The following is a 17,542-nucleotide window of genomic DNA, read 5'->3' as shown; positions in this document are numbered from 1 at the left end:
ACTTTTCAGGTTTGCCATGTGCTTTTAATTTTTTTTCTATCATTTCATTCATAGTTTAATTCATTTTATTTGTTTGTTTGTTACACAAGACGTTATTAGGCATTGTTCACACACTAGTGATCAAACAAGGGACTGTACGTTGTCTACTACTCAGTCTGACCTGTTTTCCTCATATTCAAGGGATATCATGAAAAATATTTGTCAAAGGCCCAAAGTCTTAAATTAATACAGTACAAACACATAATGCATTAAAAAATAGGAGATGACCTCTTGTGGTGAGGGGGGAAAGATGTAATAACCAGCTATGCTTGCAGAGTAAACGCGACATTATTCACCAAGCTAACAGGATTCCAGGAAGAAATTCATACCAAGTTAAAACTGTGCAAAAACTGTCTTAAACAGTAGAAATTAGTCTAAAACATGACTAAAAGCTTAATCAAAGCATATTAACGAGGACCAGAGACGCTTGTTATCATTCAGCTTTCATCACAAACTGTTAAAAAGACGTTAATAATGTTTAACTCATTTGAAACTGTAATCATAACCACTAAATCAAAGAAAACATGACACAACAAATACTATAACAACAAAACAAAAACAATGATGTTGGCATATATGCATCACTCTGAGATCAGTTATTTTAACAAATGAATAGGATAAAACGCATATTCAACAGCAGACTTAAACTTTCTACCATAACATCAGATAAATAATAAAATAATAATAAGACACATAAAGCCACCTCAAATATGTGATAACTGAGTAGTTTAGAAGTCTAGGTCGGGAGGGACCACAATAGGCAATAATTCCCTCTTACCACCATGTTACTCTAACAGTAATTGAATGGAGCCTATTGCACCATTGCTGCCCACCATTGATACGTACTTAAAATAACTAACCAGTCGGTTAGAGGTCACTACAGTAAAGGAGACATTGCAGGGTCCAGCCAAATCCAAAGAACCACAAGAGTGACCAGACAGTGGCAATAGAATGACCAGAGTTCCAAGATTACATTGATATGTACGGCTATTTGGGTGGTACTTGGTGGAATTGCAATGTTCACAGTTAGCAGTCATGAAAGACACAGGAAATTTGCTGAAAGTCAGTAAACTGATATTGGATCCCTCTAAGCACAGGAATCTAGAAAGGAATCTGCAGATTACGTCATTTTTTAAATATAAAACAATGATACAAATTTGAGAGGACTGAAACCTATTTGAAAAGACCCCAAATTAAGGCTAAAACAGGTCAAAGCGTATTGGTTCATATGCTGGGGAGGCACTTTATATTGTGGCCTTAGTATTTGTTGTAACGCTTTATATTGTGGCCTCAGTATTTGTTGTAACGCTTTATATTGTGGCCTCAGTATTTGTTGTAACGCTTTATATTGTGGCCTCAGTATTTGTTGTAACACTTTATATTGTGGCCTCAGTGATCAGTTCTAATGCGGCATTTAGATATTGTAGTGTATATTTTGGGAGTGTCAGCTTTTCTGTCAACTAGTTGATGTTGCCTTGCAGGAGGTCGAAGGGAATTAGTCATTCCATGTGACATACACAACATGGGATAGTTAGACCACAACATGATCTGGTACTTTTACTACAAGCCAAGAGTTCAGTCTTCCATCTTCAACACAAAAGCAATATTTTGTGATCCGCAACATTCATATTTATGACCTTGATGTCTTTATCACTTCATCGTATCTCAACATGTAATAATCTGCTCTCATTTTGATTACAAATCTCTCATTACAAACTCTTTCATACTTATTCTTGTAATCTTACCCTCATACCTATACTCCAGACAGAACCTCACAGGCAGTTAACTCTCTCACTCTTGTACACAAAAGATTCCCTTTTCAGTGTTTGACCCTCAAGTCCACTTCAGAAGACCAGTCCATGTGTCCATTTCAAATTCAGTAAACTTCATAACTTCAGCAAGTGAAAATGTGCACCAAATATTAAGAAATACAACATAATAATTTAACAAAAATAATAAAGAACGTAAACAATTGAAATCCTAAATTCGATATCACATGACAAACGAAGGGAAAGCAGAACAGTTAGACACCGGTTAGCTTGCCTGCTAGCACAGGGAACACGACATCATTGCAAAGTGAGCATCAGTTTGACAGAACAGCCCACTGAACAATTTTCATTTTAAAACTTTTTTGTTCGGACAGAGAGAGATTTGCCGAAAAAATTGAGCAGTTTTCTATGTAAATAAGTAACACAGGTAAAAGACCAGCAGTTAATGGGGAGAGAGTGAAAGCAGGGTTGACTGGATGGAATGGTCCGTGTGAAAATGGCCCAGCATTCAGAACGCTGCCGTGTCATCATGTTCTATATACAACACTACTGTGTTTAAAATACGCATGCATGTCAATTAGACGAGACGGATCCAGGAGCTTAGTAGAGTCCTATGAAAAAAACTGTCTGTGCGCAAACTTTTCTCACATTTCCAATCAATATCCTTTCAATATCAATATCCATTGTTGAGAATTTAGATGTCACTGACCGTTGTTGCCCTTGATGTGTCAGATCGACAATATTTGAAAAAGTGAAATTGCAACAACAATGAATAGGCCTACCTCTAATGATAATAGTTCAGACATGTAGTTTATAGGTAATCTAAAATGGAATGAAAGACCATATCAACCCTGCTTTTCAGTGACAAGATAGGGAATGTGAGTCTCGGAATAGTGTGTGTGTGTGTGTGTGTTGTGTGTGTTTAAATGTGTTTGAGTTCGGAGATCTCTGGAGAGGTTGAGGGTGAAAAGGAGGACAACAACCTAACGGCAGAACCAGACCCACTGTCTCCGTCTAGAACCACAACCACTTTTGCCTGAAACCACACCCACATTCTCCTTCTAGAGCCTTACCCACTCTAAAATCACACCCACTGTTTGCTTCTAGAACTTTACCCACGGTTGTCTAAAACCACACCCCCTCTTTGCTTCTAGAAACACACCCACTGTTGTCTGAAACCACACCCACTGTTTGCTTCTAGAACCACACCCGCTGATTCCTTAAACCACACCAACTCTGTCCTTTTAGAGCCACACCCACTTTCTCCTTTTACACTCACTGTCTCCTAGAACTCCCTGAACCCAGTTATCTCCTATATACAGGACCCTACCCAGCATGTCTTATCCCCTTTGTACTGTTAACTCTGCCTTCTACGATTCCAACCTTGTTCTGCCTTCATCCGTTTACCCCGTTCATACCCTCCTCTGCACCTCCCTCTCCGTGATGCCCCTCCGTTCTCATTGCTCATCCTCCCCAAACACATCATTCTGCTTGCGCTTCATGTTCTCAAAGTCAAAGTCGCTTCCAGTCATTCGCTTGTAGATGTCCTTGATGTCGTTGCAGGTGGTTTCGAAGTGAGTGGTGGCATCGTAGGCTGATGAGGCGAATATCTGGATGATACACAAAATCACACAGTTTTTACTCTACTGTCCTGCTTCAGAACAAGTCTCCTGATGTTTGTACTGTAGTAATATAGAGGGTAAGTCTAGATATGATTGACTCACCTGGCTCTCAGTACCATCATCTGTAGGCTCATAGAGGTCACTAAGGGACACAAACCTGCAGATAAAGAGCAACGGTGTTGGTTACTGACTCACAAAACACTGCTATTTTGGTAACGAGTGATCGTACAAGCAAGTTTTGGACAGCAGTGAAGCAACAGGTGACTATCAAATAAGATAGAGAAGAAGGTTATGACATACTTCTGGTCAATGGGCTCCAGAAGCTCCAAAGCAGGTTCTATCTCAGCCTCAGGCTCACTAGTCTCCACAGTGGTGCTGACAATGGCAATGTACTTCCCCTGGGCCGCCACATTGTGGGCATAGGAAATCATACACACATAGATGTCTAGAAGAAAGAGATACAGTAAGGTAAAGGTTTTGATGAAGTCGAAGATAGACATTCTAGACATATTGTAATGTCGGATTTTAGAAGGGTGATAAACTTGGCAGTCCTCTTAAGAATGTTAATAAAATTGTATTGAAGTACTTTTGATAGGTATTTTCATTTTCAATTCCTGGAATAGAAAAATAAAAAAAGACCTATCTGCGTAGATCAGATTTGCACACCAATTAAAATGCCCCGCCAATGCAAGTTATCTCCTCGTGCAAACTTCACTGACATCTATCTTACCGGCGTTGACAGGTTTGGCTAACAGTAGAGCCTCTAGCAATCTGTGTACTCAGTTCCTCAAAAAAACTCAAGAGTGAGGATTACGTTTTGTAAGGAGGCATGCGAAAACCTTTACACAGCGACCATTTCTTTCCCAACAGTTTCACAAAATTCCACTAGGTAGCCGTTTAATTAGCCAACATATTAGCCTACATCTCAAGGTCTGCCTAACTCCACGTATTACACTCACCTAAAGGATTATTAGGAACACCATACTAATACTGTGTTTGACCCCCTTTCGCCTTCAGAACTGCCTTAATTCTACATGGCATTGATTCAACAAGGTGCTGAAAGCATTCTTTAGAAATGTTGGCCCATATTGATAGGATAGCATCTTGCAGTTGACAGAGATTTGTGGGATGCACATCCAGGGCACGAAGCTCCCGTTCCACCACATCCCAAAGATGCTCTATTGGGTTGAGATCTGGTGACTGTGGGGGCCATTTCAGTGCAGTGAACTCATTGTCATGTTCAAGAAACCAATTTGAAATGATTAATAGAGCTTTGTGACATGGTGCATTATCCTGCTGGAAGTAGCCATCAGAGGATGGGTACATGGTGGTCATAAAGGGATGGACATGGTCAGAAACAATGCTCAGGTAGGCCGTGGCATTTAAACGATGCCCAATTGGCACTAAGGGGCCTAAAGTGTGCCAAGAAAACATCCCCCACACCATTACACCACCACCACCAGCCTGCACAGTGGTAACAAGGCATGATGGATCCATGTTCTCATTTGGTTTACGCCAAATTCTGACTCTACCATCTGAATGTCTCAACAGAAATCGAGACTCATCAGACCAGGCAACATTCTTCCAGTCTTCAACTGTCCAATTTTGGTGAGCTCGTGCAAATTGTAGCCTCTTTTTCCTATTTGTAGTGGAGATGAGTGGTACCCGGTGGGGTCTTCTGCTGTTGTAGCCCATCCACCTCAAGGTTGTGCGTGTTGTGGCTTCACAAATGCTTTGCTGCATACCTCAGTTGTAACGAGTGATTATTTCAGTCAAAGTTGCTCTTCTATCAGCTTGAATCAGTCGGCCCATTCTCCTCTGACCTCTAGCATCAACAAGGCATTTTTGCCCACAGGACTGCCGCATACTGGATGTTTTTCCCTTTTCACACCATTCTTTGTAAACCCTAGAAATGGTTGTGCGTGAAAATCCCAGTAACTGAGCAGATTGTGAAATACTCAGACCGGCCCGTCTGGCACCAACAACCATGCCACGCTCAAAATTGCTTAAATCACCTTTCTTTCCCATTCTGACATTCAGTTTGGAGTTCAGGAGATTGTCTTGACCAGGACCACACCCCTAAATGCATTGAAGCAACTGCCATGTGATTGGTTGATTAGATAATTGCATTAATGAGAAATTGAACAGGTGTCCCTAATAATCCTTTAGGTGAGTGTATATTTTCATGTTAAAACCAGACTCTAACAGGACTTCACCAGTATTCACAAAATCCAACAGCACTGCTTTTATTATCGTCTATGTGAGGGGAACAAAAGGGGGTAGAGAGAAAATCTCGAATCTCATCCAACCTGTACTCGGTCCACTCCTCACCTGACTTGCGGTTGACCTGGTTCTGAGGGATGATGATCTGGCAGGAGTTGGCGTCGTTGGTGTTCTTGATGGGGTGGCTGAGGATGCAGATGACCCTGATCACCTGACCTGCCTTGCGCACGCGGTCCTGAATGTAGCTGGGGTCACAGATCAACTGTTTGCACCGGGCCACCTGACGGGATGGACAAGATCGAAGAAACCACCATGTCAATCTAATACATGCACAGACTGAATATGCCTCCGTCTACCAGCTGCCTGTGTTTAGGTATTGATCACTTTCCCTCAGTGTCTTGACTAATTCATTAAAGCAATGAAAAAGTGACTCCACAGATGATTTGTTTGTGATTTTTAATAACTGAGTGTGTCGTGGTTTTACCTCTCCCTCAGACTTCACTCCCACCACATGGCCATCCTCCATTACTATCTCCTCCACTGGTTTGTTGAGCATGTAGGTTCCTCCATAAATTGCACTCAGCCTAACAATGTATGAGAGATTATGAATCGTACTCAATTATGAACATATGGTAATAATGCTGTGAACTATAGGGTTCATTTTACATCTACAATTTAGTCAGTCAGACTCTTATATCCTTATCCAGAGCGACATCAGATCTATCAACATGCAGAACTTTGTGTTACTGAAGACAGGACATAGCAATTACAAATGTTACACACAGACCTGGCAAATCCCTGAGGCAGCTCCCCTAGGCCATAGAGGGGATACAGGTATGGGCTTTTCCCATATCGGGCCAGGGATTCACTGTACAACTTGATGCGATTGATGGTCTCCAAACAGGGCACATCAAGGTAGCTGGAGATGAGGGGAAAAGAGAGACATGCATTCGTGTAAGAAATGTATCCAGAGCAAGTTAACAGGAGCAAAAAGTGTCTAAAAGAGTTAGAGTTGGGGTCAATTCGATTTCAATTCAAAGAGTAAACAACAATTATTTGTTTCTCAATGCCAAAATGTAACACTGGAATTTCAGTTTATGTCCTGACAGTGGTGATAATGTATAATCTTAATCAAATATCAGTAATTAGTAATACATCTCAGTGAGTGATCTTACTCGTCTGTCCTGTAGAGGGCCAGGGCGTGGCCAGTGAAGTCGATGACATCCTGACCCAGGTCAAATTTTTTGTACACGTCTCTCATAGTCGTCACTTTGGGGTCGACGCCCTCAAAGGTCTTAGGGTCGTTCTCGTCAAAGTTTGCCACAAACACTAGGAATTTACGGAACCTTCTCTTCTCAAACATACCCATAAGATCTGAAGGGAAAAAACTAAAATTGTACTTTTGCCTCATATGATGCAGCATGCTGTAAAACAATATTATACGGCAACATTCATGGTTCATATAGCAAACTCAGAACAATCTACAATTGACTGTACACCGTACTGTGCAAAAGTCTTAGGCACCTGAAAGTAGAACTAAAGTCATTTTTTTGGAAAGTGTTTATTTGTAAAAAATAAATAAAAGTAAAAAGATATATATTATATTCATATATATATATATATATATATATATATATATATTAAAACACTTAATATCAAATAAATGGCCTCACTTTCAATTGCCTAAGACTTTTGCCCAGTACTATACATTTAAACTTACTTGAAGCTAACGCCTCAGTCTCCGTTGAGGGAACCTTGTAGATCTTTCCTCCCTTGTAAACAAAACTTCCCTCCACTACTTTGAAGTCCAGGTATCTTGTCACCTCTGTATATAGCAGCATCTTCACAAGCTGACCTGTTTTTTTTTTTTTTGTTACAGACAAAATGGGTGGTCTTCATTTAATAACTTCAAGGTGGTACTCTTTTTCATTAAGAGTAATGTCATGTTTTGCTTTATTGGTATCAAGATGGACATTGACATTTGACTTCTGTCATGTGCAAACCAAGAACGAATCTGAAAACTGACCATTGGCCATAAGGAATTTGGGGATGAGGTCCACATTCCAGTCTCTTCCACGTCCCATAGAATCTGGAGGGCTGTCAGGCAGCCCAAATCGCTTGTACAGCTATGGAAGAATATGTGCATTAGTTAATAAATAAATCAAGACTCTAACAAGTAGTATTTCAAATGGCACACTATTACCCTAAGGCAGAAATGTTAAGAAAATATAGGATCATAAAATAACAGACTATTGAGGGCTGGATAGAAAATTTGAATTTATTAAATATGAACAAATATTTGTGTGATAATGATGCACACAATAATGACCATTAGGTACATACTCTTCTCAAGCCTTACCTCTTCCAGGGGGGTAATGGAGGAGCTTTCACCTCCATAGTAGGGGTTTCTATCCATGTGCAGCACTTTCTTTCCATTCACAGACATAATCCCAGACAGGATACATTCCTAAGAAAAAAGATAGAGCAAAATACGTAAACGTTGTTATTAAAACAAGCTATTGTGTGAATGAAAGAGAGGGAGGGAGGGAGGCGTGTGACCAACAGAGGAAAGAGAGAGGGTGGAGTGGGTGTAGGAGGGAAGAAGAAGAGGTGCGCATGCGCGGTGTTTCGGGCATGTTTCAGCCATAACATTGTTCTAACGACACTAACAATTTTACTAATATTAAAAATGAATATTTTTTAATAAATAAAATACACCTTTTATCTTATTGCGTCTGCCACCCTCCACACACACAAACTCACGCACGCACACACACACACACACAGACACACACATTAGAAATATTCTAGTGAATATTATCATTTATATTATTCAGGTTGAAATCATAACTTTTTTGAGACATCTAGGCTACATCTGCTTACATTTGATTCGAAAGTTAAACAGTATGTGACAACTGAAGCGAGTCGTGGATACATTATATAGTAGCTAATGTACTACCCAACTATAGGGAGAGGTTCTATTCATTGCTAACCATTCTCAGGCCTGCGCAAACGCTTTTCAGTGAAGGCCCAGTTCACCATCACACTGGGGTTACGCCTAAACTGCACAACTAATAAACAACGCACTGACAACGCAAACGCAAGCAAATAAACAGTTGTATCCATTAATCGAACATATCATATCAGATTCCGGGCATATATGCTTTTAATCATCACATTTCCCTAAAGTCAGTAGGGATGCAGATGTTCCTATCGATTGCATTTTTAGATGAATAAGGGAACAAAGGCAAACTTCATGAATGTACGGCTCAGTATCCTACGTTACCAAGCGAAGTCCAAACATGAAGCAAATCAATTTGACTACTTACTGTGAGCCCGGTCCCCAAAACGATCACATCATATTCCTCATCCATGTTGTATCACCGCCTCTCCTGTCTCGCCCTCTTCAGCCTCGTGAAATTTCAGGGAATTGTCAGAAAAGAAACCCAGTAGAAGAACGGACGCAATTATATCCTTGTTTCTTTGGAGCAATTTGGTTAGATGCTGTTTTAAGTTTGTATTAATTTATTTATAATCGGTTAGTCTTATTGATAAGTGAAATGTGGTCCACACACTGTCACTGGCGAGAACAACCAAAGATGTCCCTAAACGTGGAACACAGTGGAACAGAAATTATACGTTCGCGTCGGAAAATAGTGCACATCCCTTGCGTCAGCTCCTCATAAGACTACACCCCTATATTCTCATATGACAGACGAAACAGAGAAACATAAAACACCGTGGCTCTTTACGTTTAAAACGTTAGGATGTTATAGTAAAATATACAAGTCTAGATTCCCAAATATTTATGTTTTCTGAAATTGTTCGATTAAATTCCGTTGTGTGGGGTTTTATTTTGTTTTCTCCTCCAGTCCCTTTTATTGGGGTAGGGGCAGCAATTGCGGATGCTTTATGTATTCCTCCGCGGATACTGCTGTTATGAAAAGGCACAGATAGAAGACTGTGAACGATGTTGTCTTCTGTATGGGCCTACCCGAGCTGTGTAGGCTAAAGTGTGACATAATCTTTCTTATGGAGACAGAATAATGGCTAGCTTACTTTGTGCGAAATGATGCATCCGCATCATTACGGTGAAATGTACGCCGTATATGTTGCGCTCTAGGCTACGCTCAATTTTAGACACACATAAAAGGTCCAACTGCGTACTTATTTATAACCACGATATTTTAGGTTTAGGTTCCAAAATCAATTATATCAGTGAATGAGCACGAGAAAAATGAAGGCCGGAAATGTATGCACGTAGCTGTCACTTGTCAGCACCATGGACAAATGCCAGGTTTATCATTCTGTGACCTACTCACATCCTCGTTTCAGGACCAAGGTGAGCGCAGAATCTTTCGCGGAAAACAAGTCGCCGAGTTTAACAACTTTCGTATCATATTGAACCAGAATTTGAGATTTGACCTAATGAAGGACTTATGTTATGGCCTCACAAATTACTTCATAGGATGTTCACATATAGACACAACCGTAGGCTATGCCTAATACATCTTCCAGGAATCAAGGAAACTATAACCTGCAGATCCTAGTCTAATTTATAACTCCTCTCTTTGCTTGAGGGCAAGGTTTGTTGTGTAGGGAAACGAATAGTGCTAAACAGTGTTCAACAGCCTCTCCAGTTTGGTAGGTGTGGCGGGGTGTGGCTTGTCATGATACATATGTGACCAACTGAAATCTCAAAATGTGTACAGCACACATGTCTGGTAACTAGCCTCCACTGGTCTGTACCGCAAGCTACACCAAGGTACAGCACTGTCATCAACAGTCACTGTTGAGTTCATCCATTCACACGCAGACTCAGATATACTTTTTAGGAGATTGGAAACAGGCGTATTTACGCCAATTGATACCGTATCCGTATTGACAATGTGCTGCGATGTGTTTTATGGGTAATTCAGGAACAAGAAGCGCAGTCGTTGAATATCTGAGGGTCAGTAGGGCGAGTCCTCAGAACTCATGAGTACGAGTTACGTGAATAAGAAACAGAACATTAGATATTGTTTTCGTGATTTCAAGCTTGTTCTTCGTTGTCGCTTTACATTGTGAAATGAGTTTTTCGACCTATACCCTGGATTTCTACAAAGGGTTAACGAGTAGTTTAACATCCCCATGACGCTACATGACAACCTAAACACGATTGGTTAACCGCCCTCTTGGTTAGCAAGTGGGTTTGGTTGTTCCTAGCTACATTGGCCATCCCATCTCCCACGTTCCATAAAATCTCTGACCGAACTTCATTGGGCTGGATTGGACTGAACGAGGCTGAGTTAGGAGGAAGTGATCCTTTGACTCACATGACAGTCAGCTGATTTACCCCACGTGACTTGGACTTTACGGAAAAGATTACCGACGAAGATGGCCCGATCGGAGTCGTCGAGGAAAATGACTACTACAGTGGCCTTTATTGCTATTTCATTTACCATGTTTTCGACTGGAAGTTGCAGCAGTCAAGTACCGCTTGTAATGTGGTCCAGTGAAGGGTGAATATTGATTATTCGTTAAAAAATGTAGGGCCTATGAGCGCTGTTTATGCTACTTTAGCTAGCATGCTCAGCTAGCTGACCCTTCAGAAGTATTGTAAGCTGCTATATAGTTTGCTACTGTACTCTAGCGCCACTCACTTTTATAAAACCTTGCCTACGTTTTAATTTGAGAGAAATGTGTGTATTTTCTAATATTTATTTTTTGTTTTATAAACTTTATTTAATTATTGAGAAGTTAGTTGTTCATTTGGGTCTACCTCTTGAAGTATAATGTATATTCCATTTAAGATAAAACTGGTTTATCTTCACAGGCATATTCTGCCACCCCTGGCATCTCCAGCTGCTGGTCACCTAGTATCTAATGTTGAGCTGATGTCCTACTTAAACTCCGTTCTAGAGTCTGCCCCTCAAAACGTGCTGCTCTTCCTACAGGACAAGGTCAGGCCAGATATTAATCATATTCTTGTATTCAGCTGTACAATGTAAAATTGTCTGCTACTTGGCAAAGCTTGGTCACATAGTATGCAATTCTGCCAGTAAAGCTTAATATCATACTAAACTTTTGTTTTAAGGGCCACTAGGGCATTTCCAGTACTTTTTAGTTAGCCACTTATGAAGCCCTCATCTGGAGTTTCTCACTATGGTGTGACATTGTGCCTCAGCCCCACTTCCCCTAAAGTACTTCCTATTTTCATACCATTTAATACTGGAGTTTTGGATATGTAGTAATGATTAAATGGATTTTAACAGGTTATATAGCGCTATTATTCATTCATATCAAACATAGATGACACGGACATCGTTATTGATTTTTTTTTTCTTTTTCTTCTAAATAGCTGAGCAAAGATGACTTTACAAGGTATGGGGGAGTGTTTGGAAACAAACAAGAGAGTGCATTTCCCAATCTGGAGGTAAGCATTCTGCTTGTCAGATCACAATAAGCAAGATGAGACTACATGGATATTTGGGATCTGACACAAGCACTGTTTAAAGAAACTTAATGAATGTAGACCCAGATGTCGGTTGATAACCAATTTGGACTCCCATTTTCTCTCCCAGTCTGCATTACAGTCTTCCTCTTCACCTTTGGTGCTGCCTGCCCTGTCTTGGCATGGTGCAAGTGCTGTCCCAGGTCTGCTACAGGAGAAGCTTGGTGTATCACCGATCAGTATAGACGCAGACACGCTGGAGCATGTCCACCTCAACGCATCGGGCAACACTCTGCTGGTTTTCAACCTTCCTTATTCTTCTGGGTAACTCAAATAAAATAAGTGTTTCTAGAGTCCAGGGTTCTGGAGCAGTACTTAATGATTAATTAGTTCACAATCCTAAAGGAGTTTGAGTTTCTATTTCACACTAATGTCCTTCTATTACGTTCCAGTGCTTACCTGTCCTGTAAGGATGTTCTGCGTAATAATGGTAAATATTTGTTATTTAACATGCTTGTTAAAATGTTGTTGTTATTTTAGTCAATGTTATGTATACAGTAACTATTTTAATGACTCAACAAAATCAGACAAATGGTCTAAATTAAGAATTTTCCCCTCTCTCTAGATGAGATCATTGGTAGGGTTCTGAACATCATGAAAACCCAGGGTGTTCCCTACACCGCCATATACACTGGACGGATGCCCTCACGAGTATGTAACAGTAAAATAATCAAACATATCGACACCATGTATCAGCACATTTTCCATGTTGCCGTTTCTACTGTCTGTCCCTTGACCTGACCTGAAAATACGTGTTTATATTCATCTTCTCAAAGTTTTCGCTGTATTTTGTGTTTCTCTTCTTCGTGCTTCCTAGGTTATTGAGGCGGCGTCCCTGATAGGCCAGTCTTCCATGAGTCGTTCCTTGCTGCAGACAGTTGTAAATGAGGTCAACCCTCCTCTGATGTTCAATGGTACTAGTGGCCCTTGCATCATGCTCTGGGCCCAGAATCTCAGAGTCAGCTTCAGTGACCAGGCTTGGACTGACCTCGGTCCTCTAACATCCGCTAACGTCAGCACGGCTGGGTCTTTCTGTAATGAAACCAACTCAAAGTATGCCTGAGATTATATTTTTCTGACATGACACTTTCTTTTTATTGTAAAATGGATTTGTTTCTTTGTTGCCTATTTTGGCATTATGAAATTACACAGTTATCCTGTATATAGCAAGAAGGAATCAGTGCTCTGGTGGATGACATGGATATCCTCTTGTCTTTATCAGGCTTGTCGTTGATTATGGGACTTCTTTTCCACCTTACAATCCCTTTCGTCTCATGTAAGTATATTCAAATTTAAAATAGTTGTACATTACTTATACTAATTCAATACAAAAATCAAACATTCTATGAATTGTTTTCATCACTGTAGTCAAAACCCAACCTTGAACTGTAACTCATTAAGACCAAATCACGTAGTTTTCCGCTTTACGTTGTTCTTCAAAGTTATTAGCTTCTGCCTTGTCATAGATTGAAGCATAGCACTCATCATGTCTTATAATATCTAGCTTCTCCATGAGCCAGCGGCGCTACCCTGTGTCGGCACGGAATTGGTTCAGCTTGGACACTCTGGAGTTGGAATTCAACACTTCAATAGTTACCTACAACGGCAGCCGTGGAATCTATGCCCCAGCAGAGTACTCCTTCCACTGCCAAAATGTCAACAACTTCCAGAATGCACTTCTGGTGCCCAGTGCTCAGAACGCCACCCAGTGGAGAATCCTCTTCACTGACTTCCAGGTACAAAGAGCCAATCAAATGCAGGGGTTACATTTTGCATGGTTTAGAACTTCAATAAAACTATGAATGTTTATTTATTTGTATGTATTCTTTATTTACATCCAAAGTCACTTTGTAGATTGACCTAATCTTTTTTTGAAGGGAGCACTGTCTACAAATCATTATTTCCAATTGTGTCTGTGCTGTGTTTCAATTCTTCCCCATCTAGATCCAAGGGTTCGGTATACTAAACGGGACAACCAATTTCTCCTATGCCAGTGACTGTGCTAGCTTCTTCACGCCAGGGATCTGGATGGGCCTGATCACCTCTCTGCTGATGGTTCTGATCCTTACCTATGGCCTGCACATGATCATGCAGCTGCGCTCCATGGACCGGTTCGACGACCCAAAAGGCCCCTCGATCTCAGTGCCTCAGTCAGACTGATGGAGTAATGAAGACCTAGCCTGGTTCCACCTGTGTTTGTGCTGTCTGCCCTACTTCATGGTCACTTGTGCGTCTGGCCATAGACGCTGGAACCCCCATGTTCCATCCACTTGGGTTCTCCCATGACTTGTTCAATGGATTCCATTGTCGATTGCATATTTGCTTTAGTCACCCGTAGCCTTTATTGTCGTGTTTGTCTGTTTTTAAATGGTACATTCCATTACCTCTCCTCATCTGCACTTGCCTAAAGGAAACACTGCATAGTATACTGTAAATACTCCTGTTAGGCCTTGATACCTTCTCAGATCACGCATGTGCCAATCAAAGAGGTTTGTTTGTACAAGTAATACAGATGTTTATGTGACTGAGAGAGCCTTTTTGTGCCAATTTTAATGACTTGAGTGAATGTGATCACAGCATGTTTTGGGACTGATATGTTTTTTTTCACTTGCTTGTGTTTATCAGCCTTGTTATTAAAATGTGATCATAATTAGAAAACCTTTAGGGTTTTCTATCATGATTTAGAACCGTCCTATAGGATTCTTATTTCCTATATAAATATTGTTTGGATTGGTTTTCATAAAAATCACAAAGTCAAAAAATTCTTATATAAGAATGGTTCTTATTAAAACTAAATCCAATATGAGATTCCTAAATGATGCTTCTAAGTCTTGGTACTAAATACCTAAGGATTATTCGACTAGGAACATAATAGAAACAGTTGCTTGTATATTTAAGATGAGTATGTTCAGTCTTGCATTTGACTATTTTGGAAATAATGTATAGTGTGACTAATGGAGATGCAAAAAATGCTTTGTTTCAATTTAAAGAAAAAACTAAAATATTTAACATTGCTGGCTGATTTTCATTGAAAATAAATCGTGCCAACAAACATGGACTCAATTCAAAATATTTTTCGCATTAGGGCATTACTAATGCTACATTTGAATTTCCCACCCGCTGAAACACTGGGAACAATGTTTTTATTTTTCTGGGTCATACAAACCAAACATAGCCAACAAAAAAACATTTGATTGGCAATTATCTCTACAAGTACAACTATGTAAACGGTTTAAAGTGGCGCTGTTTAGAATCCTGCCCCTAACTTTTACAAGACACAATTCAAACAGTAACGAGACTTGAATCCTGTTCTCTTACCGAACCAGACCGGAATAGTTTTAGCTAGTCCAGTGTGGTATGGTGGTGTAGTAGCCTACTGGGAGTTAAGCGGGTATGAGGAGCCCACACGTAAACGCAAAGTGATTAACGGACCGTCGAGAAAGTTTTAATGGGGAATATCTCAGGCACAGCGAAAGATTTTTAGAAACATTTTTAAATATTAACTGCATGTTACTTCTGGTCTTTTATTCTAGTGGTGCACTAAAAAATCTTACATATGGTCCCTTTAATTACAATTCATTAGATGTGAAGAAAACCAAAAACTGAACAGCCAAATATTTGTTCCGCACATCCAGTTACCATGGCTACACGATCAGAAGGTAAACAAAACGACGAAACGGAAGAATGGGGTTACGAGATCGAGGTAAATATATTTTAGCATCCACCCGCATTGGGTTCTGTATCTCGCAGGTTTTTATCTATTTGCATGAATACATGTAATTCCTTTGAATCTATAGTCCCTCTGCGCAGTGTTGGCTTTGGCAGTTGCCAGGAGCGTAAGATGTTTCCAACCCACTGTGCACCAAACCGTATGGGCAATGAGTTTTCTCGGCAGGGAGACCCACATCGCGGCCCCGGCTGCTATGACAATCATGTTGTAAGTTTCTCAAACCTACTGTCATGTTTTTTTTTAAAACACCCTCTATTCCCATATCTATTCCCATAAAAAAAATGTTCAGCATTGCAATAAATAATGCATTGCAAAAGTAAGCTACTTAAACAGTCCAAAATTGTGGGAAAAAATGTAGCATTTACAGTAGCTAGCTACCTTTTCTTGTTGAAGGTTTGGAACTGTTTCATGTTTGTCTTTGTTCCATCAGATTGGTACCATAATGCATGACGTGCAGATGAGACCACTGAGTAAAAAAGGATACACGCTTGCTGCAAGGACAGCTTCACGGTTTCTGCCCAGTGTTCAGGTAGGCCTAAATTAAAGATTCATGTCGATAGCCACCTGTTTTGGAAAAAGCTATACCTGTAATTTGATTTATTGTAAGAAATTAGTCATCCCACATGTATTACATTTAATGCCATTTTAAAGGATGTTCTCTTTTCATGTACTCACAATCTTCACCCCGCCCAGCCAGAAGAGGACTGACCACCCCTCAGAATACATTTATTCCTAGGTTTCACCTATGCTAGTTTTTTCCCCCCAAGTCACAGTGCATTAATATCTGCTTGCTATTTGAGATTTTAAGCTGGGTGTCTGTCAAGCCCCTTGTGACAACTGCTGATGTACATAGGCTTTGTAACCTCTACTTTCACATGTTCTCAAGTCTTTGAATAACCTTCTCTACGCCCCTCCCCAGGCAATCGCCCCTCCCCCTCAGAAGTATCAGCAGGACAGAAGGTGGCCTCAAGTGTACCCTCTTTGCATAACCCCTTTCAACTCCACCACACAGAGGTTCAGGACCAGGTCCCTTACAGCAGACTCCAACCCAGGGTGAATGGGGGGTAATGGCCAGAGGCGCTCTTCCCAGTTATGGGAAACAATGAATATATATATATATATATATAACCAATGCATGACATGTATCAAGCATCAATTAGATAGACTAATAACAGCTTTCTTGTTTGAAGCAGTCCTGGGACGTATGCTCATGATACTACTGTGAACAGGAAGGTATCGTGGCCCATGAGATTTGGTTCCCCAGACTGGTCTAGACTTCCCCAACAGGAGAGGAAAGCCTTGAGGACACAGGTGGGTTTATTCTACACTGCATAACTATACAAAGTAATACAGATATTGACAAAGTTATTTTTTTGGATGAAAGTGTCTGCAAATTGTATATTTCATATTATTATGTGTCATTGCATCCTGGTATAATATTCAGCAATAACATTTAATGCCACTTCTGTCTTACATAGCTGCTTTGTGACAAGAAATTGGCAAAGCAAAGGACTAGAGTGGCATATCTACAACTATTTTACTCCTGACTTTGCTGGAGATGAACCTGACACAACCATGAATAAAGTGTTTATGTCATATCTTTAATGATATTATTGACCAATCTCAAGGTATACAAATTGAAGAGGGTTTTTTTAGCTAGATATTC

General features: G+C 40.3%; 3 protein-coding genes across 4 annotated transcripts; 2 read left to right on the top strand and 1 right to left on the bottom strand.

The window, feature by feature from the left end:
* Positions 1-47: 47 nt before the first annotated feature.
* On the bottom strand, positions 48-9,293 carry gdi1 (GDP dissociation inhibitor 1). Its single transcript, XM_010875185.3, has 11 exons — positions 8,983-9,293; positions 8,013-8,120; positions 7,680-7,779; positions 7,374-7,508; positions 6,829-7,027; positions 6,441-6,572; positions 6,138-6,237; positions 5,762-5,933; positions 3,731-3,875; positions 3,533-3,587; positions 48-3,418 (listed from the first exon to the last, which is right to left on the bottom strand). The coding sequence occupies exons 1-11, from the start codon at positions 9,025-9,027 to the stop codon at positions 3,266-3,268; spliced, it is 1,344 nt and encodes a 447-aa protein (XP_010873487.1). The 5' UTR covers positions 9,028-9,293; the 3' UTR covers positions 48-3,265.
* A 1,628-nt stretch (positions 9,294-10,921) lies between these two features.
* atp6ap1b (ATPase H+ transporting accessory protein 1b) lies at positions 10,922-14,674 on the top strand. The gene is made up of 10 exons (XM_010875183.4): positions 10,922-11,154; positions 11,469-11,595; positions 11,994-12,068; positions 12,217-12,410; positions 12,539-12,576; positions 12,712-12,797; positions 12,964-13,199; positions 13,369-13,422; positions 13,651-13,882; positions 14,091-14,674. Exons 1-10 carry the CDS (start codon positions 11,030-11,032, stop codon positions 14,304-14,306), a joined length of 1,383 nt encoding a protein of 460 aa, XP_010873485.2. The 5' UTR covers positions 10,922-11,029; the 3' UTR covers positions 14,307-14,674.
* A 686-nt stretch (positions 14,675-15,360) lies between these two features.
* On the top strand, positions 15,361-17,523 carry LOC105013643 (protein pitchfork). Of its 2 annotated transcripts, none has more exons than XM_020051438.2 (6): positions 15,361-15,849; positions 15,944-16,083; positions 16,307-16,405; positions 16,796-16,929; positions 17,067-17,187; positions 17,355-17,523. In XM_020051438.2, exons 1-6 carry the CDS (start codon positions 15,831-15,833, stop codon positions 17,421-17,423), a joined length of 582 nt encoding a protein of 193 aa, XP_019906997.2. In that variant the 5' UTR covers positions 15,361-15,830; the 3' UTR covers positions 17,424-17,523. The 2 variants fall into 2 exon arrangements, with proteins under 2 accessions (XP_019906997.2, XP_010873600.2); XM_010875298.3 differs by having other exon boundaries at positions 15,366-15,849; positions 17,070-17,187.
* The last annotated feature ends 19 nt before the right edge of the window (positions 17,524-17,542 follow it).

Source organism: Esox lucius, chromosome 12, assembly GCF_011004845.1.
Source record: "Esox lucius isolate fEsoLuc1 chromosome 12, fEsoLuc1.pri, whole genome shotgun sequence".
NCBI classification, from domain to species: Eukaryota; Metazoa; Chordata; class Actinopteri; order Esociformes; family Esocidae; genus Esox; species Esox lucius.
The sequence above is the reverse complement of the archived record's forward strand: the minus strand, read 5'-3'. Positions and strand labels throughout refer to the sequence as shown.